Genomic DNA, 13390 nt, shown 5'->3' on the forward strand with positions numbered 1-13390 from the left:
TGTCTTTTTCTTTTGCTGTTTTATGTTGGCCATCGAAAATCTGCATTTTAAGAGCTTTTTTCCTGGCTTGCTGTCTGTCCTGTGTGTAAAGGTATTGATGCCTGATCATAAATTTACTGGCGTTTGATGTTGAATCAGAGGCGTAAATGCGACCAGTGTTTTACAGAGAGTTTAACACCAGAGATTCTCTGTCCACGCCAGTTGATATTGAAAGCAGTTGTCGCTGCTCTGCGGATGTCATAATGCAACTAATTTTATCTTAATGGGGTGAACTGCAAATTGTGTGTGAATGCACACTTCAAACACAGCAATTTCGTACTTAAGCAATTTTGGCCGAAAGGACCAGGCAAATTAATATCTGATCATTCACTGCCATTGACGGCTATATCTTTCAAATATGTGAATGAGTTGTCATGATTCTCAGCATAGATTTAATTTATAATCCGCGACAGTGAAAACTGTTGTAAATACCATGGTCTTTACATGAGCTATCTCGTTAACATGGGTATTTCCTTCAATTGTGACAAACTACCTGCAAGAGCAGCTCGACTCAAGCTTTCATCTAGTTGTATAAATGGAAATAAAATTTAAAGTCTAGTAATTGCGTACATTTGACTCTTTTGACAATTTGATATAGCGTCCAACCCTGTCAGCCTCAGCCATCCAAATACAAATGTCGCTGTCACTCTTTTCGTGTGAATGCTGAAAACGGTATTCTGTGAAAATGTGTTCTGTGAAATTGATCATGGTTGGCCTGTTGACTTCACAGCCAAAACAACAATAGTGAAACAGCCCTGTGCTTTTACAACCTCTCAAGCAAAGTGTGCATTTACTACACCACTCCTGTGTCTAGCTGAATTACATTACTTAAAGGTAACATAGTATATATTGACAAAGATTATTTTGACGACCTGGAAGGAAAGCAATTGGTGCGCATGCGGTTCGTGTCTCTTGATAAAGTGTCATCCCGCATTGACAGTAATAATTTTGCCAACATTAATATTTTTGTGAAAAAAGAAGAATATTTTTTCACGATGGTTAACGTGTCCGATTATGTCTTAGTATGACTTGATTCCTGCGCAAACACAAGGCTGCGATTTTCCCAAACCTCCAAATCGCTCCCTTCCCTGTCCACCTCCGACACTACAGCAGTCCCACAGTGTCACACATTAGCATTTCAGAGAACAAACACAATGCAACACAGATGGGTAGTGTGCTCTCTTCTCAACAGATGAATCTGGAAATATTTACCTTCCCAGATTGTCCCTTCCACTTTCATCCTTCCATCTCCGTCTTTGTTATACCTCCATACCACTCAAATGTTTTTATTTCCTTCTTTTTTCGAGTATCTCTGTCCCAGTGGTCCTGTCTTTATCTTATCAGGGGGGACCCGCTCACAGGCATCTGTTGAGTAAACATGCTTGTATCCGCATGCACATGGTTTGAATATATGATGAAGTGGATAACTGTGGAAACGAATACACACACAAGGGCCTTAGCAAACAAAGAGTTGATAATAAATAGGCAGAAGAAAATCATGTGTTTTTTTATGAGACTTAATTCAACCTTTTGAAGGCAGATGGGGAATGACGGCGCAATTAGTGTTAATAGACTTTTGTTTCCTATGACCAGATTCTCAGACTGGTGGCACTGGTACTGTATATTAAATAGCTTTAAATAATCAATAAGGCCTCTTGATTGATTGATTATTGTGAAATAGTTATGAAAAATGCTTTTCAGTTTGAACACTATCTTGGACTGTACAGTGGTACTGCAAAATTATAAGTTGTCTAAAAGTCTTGTCATGATCGTGTGTGATGTCATGCAAGACAGACCTGAAGTTCCGGCCGGCAGTGCGGACAACTGCTAACTTGAGCCGCTAGTGTTAGCTGTTAACTAGCTACTGTCGAATTGCTAGCTGCTTTTTGCATCTTGACGTCTGAGGTAGAGTGAGTTATTGATTTTGCAGTAGTTAACTTAAAGATTAGCTGCCATGCTTACTTTTAATATGACCTAAGGTAGAGCGTTACACAGACTGCTTTTTTATTTAATATTATAACGGGTCTGCCCTTTCATAAAGACCAAAATGTAGTTTGTTTCACAAGTTCCTAGCGCAGGGCCAAGGGCAGAAACAATGTTAACGTCACATTTTCATTAAACTATAAAAATAAAATCCCTTTGGTATCATCGTCTAATCAATACTAATTGTTAATAATTAGTAAATAATTTTTTTTTAGTGCTGACACACTGAATAATGTCTCACTTAAGTGGAGAGATGTCTCTTTCGGTCCATCTCTATCAGCTTTCCACACACCAGACAAGATTTTCATTCGTTTGTGCCGTCAGTCAAATGGGTTGGCCCGTTGTCTTTGGTTTGCAATCTCTCTCTGTTCTTTTGATCACAAGCATGAATACGTTGACCAAACATCTGAGATACATTTTGAAATTGTGCTTCTTTTGCTTTGCAAATCTGTCTATTCTCAAAACATTTTTACATTTATTTATTTATATACGTCACTTAAAGATGTTGGAATCACACTGACAAAAGTTTATTCCCTTGTTCTAAGTTCCTTTACCAGTTTTGCATGTTTAAAAATAGCCTCTTATTGCGTTAATTGAAAGCAAATTGAAGCTGCAAACTTATCTGGTGTGTGTCCTGGTTTCCGCCCTTGTCTTGCGATCATTACCTCGAGCTCTCTGTTTCTCCCACTCTGGTTTTGAAAAGTGAACAATAACAAGACACATTGCTCCTTATCTCATTTTAACAAGGAGTGTACGAATGTGGCCCTCGCTCATTATGATCTTGCATCACACCTCTATCACCCTTAGATCTTGGAGAGACAGAGGTGTCAAAATGACAGTGTGTTGTGAGTGTTTTTTTGTGTTTTTTTTAAGCATTCACAGCCTCCACCTAATCCACAAAAGTCAATTTGCACATATTTCTTGCAGTATTCCATCTCCATGTGTTGGTTTATACTTTGGCCTGATTTGTACATTTTTGTCCATCGATGGTGTGAATGCTCTTAGTAAAATAATATGCAACCTCCCCCACCACCAAAGGCTACAAGCAGCAAATTAAACATCCCCCCTTGGAGATTGAAAAGGGAAGGGCAAGAAAAATATGCATGTTTATGAACTAATTTTATTTACCTCCCCTCCCACTGAATAGAATGGCTTGAAGCAATATGTTCATGCGCTCCAGTGACAAGAACATTACATAGCAGGAAACAGTGATAATTTATCATTTATTCATTTGTGATAACTCTTCCAAAATATTAATGCGATTGAGCTTTACTATTACTTAAAATTGTATCGGTTCTACAAGCCATTTACAACCCCAATTCCAATGAAGTTGTGACGTTGTGTTAAACATAAATAAAAACAGAATACGTTTTTTGCAAATCATGTTCAACACATATTTAATTGAATACACTACAAAGACAAGATATTTAATGTTCAAACTGATAAACCTTATTGCTTTTAGCAAATAATCATTAACTTAGAACTGTATGATTGCAACACGTTCCAAAAAAGCTGGGACAGGGTCATGTTTACCACTGTGTTACATCACCTTTTCTTTTAACAACATTCAATAAACGTTTGAGAACTGAGGACACTAATTGTTGAAGCTTTGTAGGTGGAATTCTTTCCCATTCTTGCTTGATGTACAGCTTCAGCTTGTTCGTTGCTTGGATGGCAGCATATGTTTCTCTAAAACCTGTATGTACCTATCAGCATTAATGGTGCCTTCACAGAAGTGTAAGTTACCCATACCATTGGCACTAACACACCCCCATGCCATCACAGATGCTGGCTTTTGAACTTTGCGTCCATAACAGTCCGGATGGTTCTTTTCCTCTTTGGCCCGCAGGACACGACGTCCAAAATTTCCAAAAACAATTTGAAATGTAGACTTGTCGGACCGCAGAACACTTTTCCATTTTGCATCAGTCCATCTTAGATGAGCTCGGGCCCAGAGAAGCCGGCGGCGTTTCTGCGTGTTGTTGATAAATGGGTTTTGCTTTGCATAGTAGAGTTTCAAGTTGCACTTACGGATGGAGTGCCGAACTGTATTTACTGACATTGGTTTTCTGAAGTTCCTGAGCCCATGTGGTGATATCCTTTACACATTGATGTCGGTTTTTGATGCACTGCCATCTGAGGGATCGACGGCCACGGGCCTTCAATGTTCGGCCTTGCCGCTTACATGCAGTGATTTCTCCAGATTCTCTGGACCTTTTGATGGTATTATGGACCGTAGATGATGAAATCCCTAAATTCCTTGCAATTGCACGTTGAGGAACATTGTCCTTAAACTGGGCTCAAAAACAATATCTTGTCTTTGTAATGTATTCATTTAAATATAGGTTTAACATGATTTGCAAATCATTGTATTCTGTTTTTATTTATGTTTAATACAATGTCCCAACTTCATTAGAATTGGGGTTGTAAAAGTTTGGATTAAAATTTACAACTCTGTGCATACAATTGAAACCCCCCAAAACATCTTCACCCTACAGGGGCTTTGACGAAATTAATTATCACAAGAAGCCCACAGACGGCAAATAGTCCTTTGTTTCAGGAAATATTGATCAAACCAATCCCTGTATTTTTAAATGCTTCTATCGATTTTTTTCCCCACCTTATTGCTACTAAAATTGCTAATCAATACAATGCAGAAGGATGCAAGTATCATTCATAAATTGTATGTTATTAACTAGGTGATACGCCACATTCATGTGAGTCCTGAAAACAATTGAAACGTCGTCTGTCGCGATCATCATTCATCAAAGGACATCTATTTGCACCCCCCCCCCCCCCCACACACACACATACACATTTAATTTTCCTTTCAGTAGGGAAGTTATCAGTTAGATCTCAGAGGTCAAGGATGACTGTGCCTGAAGGCCATTGGTTAATATTAATGACCATCAGCCAATTGGAACTCATCAATAGGTCAGGGGTTATCAGGGGGTTGCAGATGCAGGAAGTTAATGTAATCAAAGATGCATCATGTTGTCGATTGGGGAGACCATTCCTTGTCTTGTTTTCTTTACTCTTCTTGTTCTTGATCTCATTACTCAAACACACATAAATTACTTTTTTACCAAGCTATTTTTGTTTTTATATCTTTCATATATAGGCTATGGAATACATTGCCAATTTATTTCTTTAGTAGAGGGCTTGTAATCAATAGTTTTATTCAGAAAAATGTGTAATTCTACAATGAATACCATTTGCCCCGGTTTGTCTCCGGTAGTTGGAGCCACTCTAGTACAACAACTAACAGCCACTATGACGAGATATATATATATATATATATATATATATATATATATATGTATATATGTATATATATATTATTTTTTTTTTTTTTTAGCATTTTGAGCAGTTTACAGTGACTAATAGTGCAATGATCTGGTACAGTGACGATTGTCCAAATGGTGCAGAGTTCTCAAACACATGAGTGAGCAGAAGTATGAAAATAATCCAGCGTGATCAAAACAAATGTACGAATAATGTAGAAGTGTCCCTATAGAGATAAAGAATGAAGAACATGCCTCCAATGCAAATACATGTAGATGCTCAAATTGAGGATGCTGGAATGCCAAAGAGAACATCCATTCATCCATCCATTTTCCTTCCCGCTTATCCTCACTAGGGTCGCGGGCTGCTGGAGCCTATCCCAGCTGTCTTCGGGCGGGAGGCGGGGAACCCCCTGAACCGGTTGCCAGCCAATCGCAGGGCACCTAGAAACAAACAACCACTCGCACTCACATTTACACCTACGGGCAATTTTGAGTCCTTAATCAACCTACCACACATGTTTTTGGGATGTGGGAGGAAACCGGAGTGCCCCGGAGCAAACCCACCCAGGCATGGGGAGAACATGCAAACTCCACACAGGCAGGGCCGGGATTTGAACCCCGGTCCCCAAAACTGTGAGGCAGATGTGCTAACCTGTCGTCCACCGTGCCGGCGCCAAAGAGAAGAGGAAAAAAATATATAAATATTGTTTTCACCCAAGAACAATCATCTGAAAATTACATGATTGGCCCCATTTCTGATCACGTGATCGGATCGGGACAACTCTAATGTACGTAAACTATTCTCTCATGAATGTTGTTTGTCAGAAATCTCCACTTGCTAATTTTGCCCTTTTCGTGGAAACAGTGGACAGTTGGTTTGGCCATCAGGTATGAGGTCAAATGCCTCAGGGATTTTCACTAATCATTAAAACTGTACTGCAACATGTGAAAACAGCATCCATTAAAACTGTAATGTCAAGTAGTTACTCTAGAGAGAGCTGCTTTTTCCAGCTACGGACGGCCCGGCCTTGCATTTCTTTCACGAGCCGCTCAACACTTGCCAATACAAACACAATGTGTAGAACGAATCAATGCATTTATTCCCTTTTCCCGGCTACAATTAATCCAGTGAGCAACCAGATCAATAACCAGTAGCAACCAATTGGCTAATGGTTTCCAAATCAGGTTTAGATTGGCTGAATGAGTCCATGGGGACCTGCCCTGCCCTTCTACGGAACGTCTCGTAGTTTTTCAGCAGTGGGAAAATGTTGGTTCGTCACAAACCACGGCTTCTTTTTTTTCCCCATTAAAAAAAATAAAATAAAAAAATTGATCAAGCAGTAGCCATAGTTGTGGTCCCAATCATAGCAGGTTATTTAGTGCAGTTTATTGTTAACGGGGCCAGAGTTGTACTGTTATAGTTGTTGTTCATCTCCTATTTTACAAACATAATTGAAGTTCGTCCCAAAGGTGTTGGATGGGGTTGAGGTCAAAAATCATGATCAACTTTTAACATAATTTATCATAAGGAATAGGAGGATTCCAGGATTCCGCTGTGGTCGTCGACAAGCATTTCAGTTTGAAAATGTTCATGCTCAGTCTTCCCATTGTATGTTGCGGTCATTCATTAAAATCGTCTCACACTCTTCGTCTCTGTCACTCTCTCAGGGTCCCAGGTGTAACAATTGCGACAGATATAATCTGCGGCTTTCCTGGCGAGACAGAGGAAGACTTCAGAGAAACTATAGACCTGGTGAAACGTTATCGATTCCCCAGTCTCTTCATCAATCAGTTCTACCCCAGACCTGGGACGCCAGCCGCCAAGATGGAGCAAGTGCCTCCACACGTGGTGAGTGCATGCAAAGAAGAGCGGATACAGTCTTTCATCTTGACAATTCAAGTGTGAAGCATTTTGTCTTGACTTGTATGCATTAGAGTTTATGTGGGGGGGGGCTTTATCCTGTCTTTACTCTTGTACGTATTAGTCAGTAAAATATGTGACTAGGGCTCTGGAACAGTTAATACAATGACTTTTCCATAGCAAGGAAAACGATAAGCGCTAGGTAAGATTTAATAATAAAAAAAAAAAAAAACAAGATCATCTATGATAACAACATTGAAGCATTGTTGCGTTCTACTAACCGTTCAAACCCACATTGCTTCAAGATGAAATGACTACATAATAGAATCTTGTTGATACATTGATTCATTTCTGTTCTAAATCAAATAGTCATGTTCAATAGTCATAGCCTGTACAAGACAAAAAAGGAAGAACGACACGACAATAAAAACACCTTTCCCATTCAATTACAGCAATACTGAACTTTGGAATGTAAACTATATTTTCCCCAAAAATTAAACCCCGATTTTTAATTCAACTTTAATCCAAACCTCAAGTGCTTTGAAGTTTGCAATATGAGGACTTGCGTGTGCTTATTTCGGGTGATTTTTCCTCGGTGTGTGTGCATTTAAAGAAATTAGAATTACACTCAATACATTTTCCTGTGTGGGTTAAGAGGAAACACATGCCTGCCTCTTGTCATTTGAAATCCAAAACTCCTGCTCCAGTTCTGTCGTGTCTCCATAACTTCTGTAAAGATTCTAATATTACTAATCCTGAAAGCTATCAAAAGACAAACCCACATATATATAGTCGTCATTTGAAGGTACCAAATATTAATGCTCACACGTCTTACAGTAAGTGTTAAAGCCTGTTCGTGAGTTCCAAATGTCTTCCAAGTTGAAACTACCTGGACGGATTTACTTTGGATTAGCGTATGCTCTTGAGTGTAGGTGACGGGATGAGGCATCTATCAGTCAAACAACTATCACAAAGCCTCCAGGTCTTGCAGCTCCAATAGAATTTTAGAATTGTCACACAGCAATCCTTTAGAACAGTGGTTCTCAAAATGGGGGCCGCAGAGAGTATGCGAGGACAGGTACATAACTATATATGTCTCTCCGTCGCCAAAATGCACACGAGCGATTTATGTAACGAGCCGGCTACAGTCGGTGAATGGGGTCAAGGAAGAAGAAGACAAAATATCCACACTCTCTCCTTCCTGTCCACTTCCTGTCTTTGACTGACCCTCAGGCTATGTTTTTATGGTTTTAATAAAGTGATACAGTACAATATACTGTATGTGGAGTGTCAAAACACAATGCAGGGTCGCAAAGCGTCGGAATATCAAATCGCTTGATGTACGGGTGTGAGTCACCAACTATAATTTGTTTGCGATGGTCCATTCTAGTCGGGTTCAGCCGCAGCACACGGTGTGCGGTGGGAGGCCTTAAGGCCTCTTCAAATTCCCGTATCACGTGACCGACCCGCGAGACCTCTCTGCATTGGTTGACGCGCACACGGCAAAAATTGTTGCTGCGCGTCGAATGCCGCGGAGATCATCGCTCGTGATTGGTTCGTTTTAGTCACATCCTGTGATGATGTAATCAACGTTCCTCCCGGTTCCCCATAGCACCTACGCCGCCACCTTCTCGATCGATTTTGCAGCAGAATTGAACCTATCGTCTGGTCATGTAGGTCCATTTGTTCTAGCAGACTCTGTTCCACAGTCGCCATTTTTGTTGCTTCGTTCCTTCTTACGGAAAGGAAAGTAAAAACGGCAACCGGAAATGGCCACAAAATGCAGAGGAAACTCCACCCTGTGGCGTCCTAGCCAATACCAGCCGTAGCGACACCCCCGACTTGGAGGAGAACTGCAGCACACTTTCAAAACGGCGCACGTGGGTTGCGCTCGAGTATAAAGGCAAACTGCGTGCGGGATAGCCGCAGTGACGTCAGCGCGGTCGCCCGCCGCGCGAGTATAAAGAAGCCTTGAGTGTTTCATCTTGTATGCAGCAGCAGATGCAAGGAACTACAGCACTAAATGAGGACTTGTTAGTGAGCATGAAGCTATTAACACAACAGTTCCAGGTTGCTAATATTACCATGCTCCATAATTCAACAGGTTCAAATTGAAACTTATACCATCAGAACATGCCAGTTGTGCTTACCTTCAAATTGAAGCTCGGCTTCTTTTTGACCTTTTTTTCTGGAGCGTGACCTCCTATTCTGAACCTTGCATGTTATGCTCCATCTACTCTTGCATTTACACTCTCTCACTCTTTACCATCAAAGTGTTGACACATTTCTTTCATGTGGAGCGTCTTCATAAGTCATTCCCTTTGTCCCCCCCTTCACTTGATTCTCTGAGGAGACGTTGAGTGTGTCTTAGAGGGATCAATCCCCAGGCAACCGCACAGCTGCTCCGCTTCTTATCTTTTTTTGCTCGCTTTTCTTTCTGTCGGATCGGTCTCATCCGACTCTTATTGTCAGGGGTTGGATGTAAGCAGGCACCCCTTCACACCCTACCTCCAACTCTTTGAAAGTTAGACAGTGGAAAAATGCCAGAGCTTGTAGAAACGGTTTACAAGAAAATGAGAGTTTTTCCAAACTTTATTGCAGTAGCTTACTTTTCAGATAATTTGGATACGGTTATTTTATACACTCATGCAATAGGTTATTTCATAGTAATGGGCCACTGGCCAACTACGTTTAAATGAAAATTTAATTAAAGGCGTACTTAACAGTGACTACGTGACAAAAGAACAAACATTGTGTTAGTATTTCACCTGCTTCTGTTGGACAAACCTGCAAAAAAAATAAAAAATTACATCTGTCAGCATGCACCTGCTCTTACACACACACAAACACAAACACACTAGCTAGGCGACGTTGAGGCCGTGAAGGGTCAGTCATTAATAAAGCGGACCAGATGGTTTGTCTGGAACGCGAGTGCGCTGAATAGCCATGGGGCTGGAGGGATGGATGGAGTAGTAGATAGAGTAGAGAGCGGATGTGAGAAGAGGGAGCGAAAGCGAGTAGAAAAGAAGTTGGAATTGGAATGAAAAGAATACCTACTGGGGAATGAGCCATTGGGCTCTGGAGTGGCACTGTGCACTTAGATAGACCTCGCCGTCTTTGTTCGACTGTATTAGCTGAAAGTTCACATCAATTAGCTGTGGGATAATTGGCAAGCTTATATTTTGCCTTTTCAATAATAATTCAACTGTATATAATGCTAGTTTTCAGTTGTTGTTGTTTTTCTGACAGATCAATGTGTTTTTTTGTTTGTTTTTCCCTTGGTGCAGTTTGTTCAATCAAGGTGTGAACACAGTAAAAGCAACAGGTCCAGACCGCCGAGAAAAAGTACGGCTTCCAAACAAACTTGGCGAGGTTGGGCTTAGAATGCAATCTTACATTGCTCTGCACCAGCCTTCAATTGGACTAATAAGGTTTGACCCTAAACGACAATGATGAAACTAGAAGGGTAAGACATTTGGCTTACAGCTATCCCTTTAACCAAAAATAGTATGCGTTTGTTTCGCAATACAAAATACACAAACGTGTAAAGAATTACAACATCTACTTGTAGCACCATGCGCACCACGCCCCTTCAAAATGCACTCGCCTCTTTGCTTGTGGCCTGAAACCCGGTGAATAGTTTAGACAAACATTAGCAAGACGTCAAATTGACGTGGTATAAGAATTCAAAATACAAAGAGTGAAGGATTGTTTTTGGGTGACCTGTATGCGTCGAAGCAGAAATGTTGGAGACTGTTTATCTTAGCTAGATCAAGGTTTGGTGAATTAATACCAACTCATTTAGACACGTAAAAAAAAAAAATCTGAAAAGTGCTTGCTTTTTTTTGTGTATTGTTAGATGATTAGATGCATATTGGCACTGCAAGAAAGAACTCAGACCTTAAACGTAATCTAGTCAGTGTACTGTTTTGTTTAACATTAACAGCAGATGAAAAGGCAAAGAACTCGGGCAATCACCAAAGGCTGATCTATTAGGCCAGTGGTCCAAGCCAACTGCCTAATTAGTGACGCAAAGAAAACACACGAGAGTGAGAGACTGTCCAGCTGCGAGGAGGTCCAGGTGTTTTGTGGTATCTGCAAGTTATTGCCTATTGTAGTCTGTGATATATGCGAGAAAGCCGCATGGAGCGTAGAGCAGAAGCAGATGGAAGGAAAATAAGACCACAGGGATAAAGGGAAAGATGGCAGCATGTAGAGAATAGAAGGATGTGAATGTTATTAGCTTGGATCTCCATAATCATCCCCAGGTGACAGGAACTTAGCCTTAATAAATGGACTTGCTGAATTGAGTCTGTGTGTATGCGTGTTTGTGTTTGCGTGTGTGTTGGGCTGTCTGTTTGAATGCTAGAAAGAGTTTCCAGTGAGCAGCTGCCGAAGCGAGTGAGAAGGAAAAAAAAGTGATGGGGAAAGAGATGAGTAGCTCTGGTGGGACTGTGTTGTTAATTTCCCCAGATTCTAATTGGTTAAGGACTTCATTACCCATGAGGCATTGGTGCAGCTGCCCTCCAAGTTAAACAGCTGGCCAGCTACTAGTAGCAGTTTCTCAGAGTGTTGCCATCATTCATCTCCGACATCACGCACATGCAAAAACACATGCTCGTCCGTCCCAAATGCAAAGGCTTTCTCTCTAATGAATATCATGGGAGCCAATAATACTTGACCAGAGGCAACAAGCATTAAGTGTGAGCTAACGCTGAAGTTGCTGTCTGGGGCCAGGTACGACTAGCACATGATTAATGAGGTTGATTATTTTTTATTTATTTATTTTGTTTTCACCTTCAGGTTTTACTTTGACATGCAATTATTCAAATGTGCCAAAGCAACAACTTCACTGTATCAAAAACTCTACAAGGTACAACCCCAATTCCAATGTGAAGTTGGGACGTTGTGTTAAACATAAATAAAAACAGAATACAATGATTTGCAAATCATGTTCAACCTATATTTAATTGAATACACTACACTATTGTTTTTAGCAAATAATCATTACCTTAGAATTTTATGGCTGCAACACGTTCCAAAACAGCAGGGACAGGGTCATGTTTACCACTGTGTTACATCACCTTTTCTTTTAACAACATTCAATAAACGTTTGGGAACTGAGGACACTAATTGCTGAAGCTTTGTAGGTGGACTTCTTTCCCATTCTTGCTTGATGTACAGCTTCAGCTGTATTTTACGCTTCATAATGTGCCACACATTTTCAATGGGAGGCAGGTCTGGACTGCAGGCAGGCCAGTCTAGTACCCGCACTCTTTTACTACGAAGTTACGCTGTTGTAACATGTGCAGAATGTGGTTCGGCATTGTCTTGCTGAAATAAGCAGGGGCGTCCATGAAAAAGACGTTGCTTGGATGGCAGCATATGTGAGAAACATATGCTAGGATGGCAGCATATGTTTCTCCAAAACCTGTATGTACCTTTCAGCATTAATACTGCCTTCACAGATGTGTAAGTTACCCATGCCATTGGCACTAACAGCCCCATACAATCACAGATGCTGGCTTTTGAACTTTGCGTCCATAACAGTTCGGATGGTTCTTTTCCTCTTTGGCCCGAAGGACACGATGGCCACAATTTCCAAAAACAATTTAAATGTGGACCACAGGACACTTTTCCACCTTGCATCAGTTCATCTTAGATGAGCTCGGGCCCAGAGAAGCCAGCGGCGTTTCTGGGTGTTGTTGATAAATGGCTTTTGCTTTGTATAGTAGAGTTCCAAGTTGCACTTGTGGATGTAGCACCAAACTGTATTTACTGACATTGGTTTCCTGAAGTGTTCCTGAGCCCATGTGGTGATAATAGTGGTGATAATACATAATTTACACATTGATGTTGGTTTTTGATGCAGTGCCGCCTGAGGGAACAAAGGTCACGGGCATTCAATGTTGGTTTTCGGCCTTGCCGCTTACATGCAGTGATTTCTCCAGATTCTCTGAACCTTTTGATGATGTAATGGACCGTAGATGCAGAAATCCCTAAATTCCTTGCAATTGTACGTTGAGGAACATTGTCCTGAAACTTTTCGACAATTTTCTCACGCACTTGTTCACAAAGAGGTGAAAACCTCGCCCCATTTTTTTTTCTTTTTTGCGCCACCTTTTCAGCTTTTTTGGAACATGTTCCAGCCATAAAATTCTAAGTTAATGATTATTTGATAAAAACAATACAGTTTGTCAGTTTGAACATTAAATATCTT

At 40.7% G+C, this 13390-nt stretch overlaps 1 protein-coding gene across 1 annotated transcript in view; it reads left to right on the forward strand.

Annotated features, from left to right (window-relative positions):
• The window catches only part of cdkal1 (CDK5 regulatory subunit associated protein 1-like 1), a 212621-nt gene that overhangs the window by 148929 nt on the left and 50302 nt on the right, over nt 1–13390 (forward strand). The window contains 1 exon segment of the mRNA XM_061675218.1: nt 6978–7158. Within this exon segment, the coding sequence (XP_061531202.1) occupies nt 6978–7158 (181 nt within the window).

Source organism: Phycodurus eques, chromosome 4, assembly GCF_024500275.1.
Source record: "Phycodurus eques isolate BA_2022a chromosome 4, UOR_Pequ_1.1, whole genome shotgun sequence".
Taxonomy (NCBI): Eukaryota; Metazoa; Chordata; class Actinopteri; order Syngnathiformes; family Syngnathidae; genus Phycodurus; species Phycodurus eques.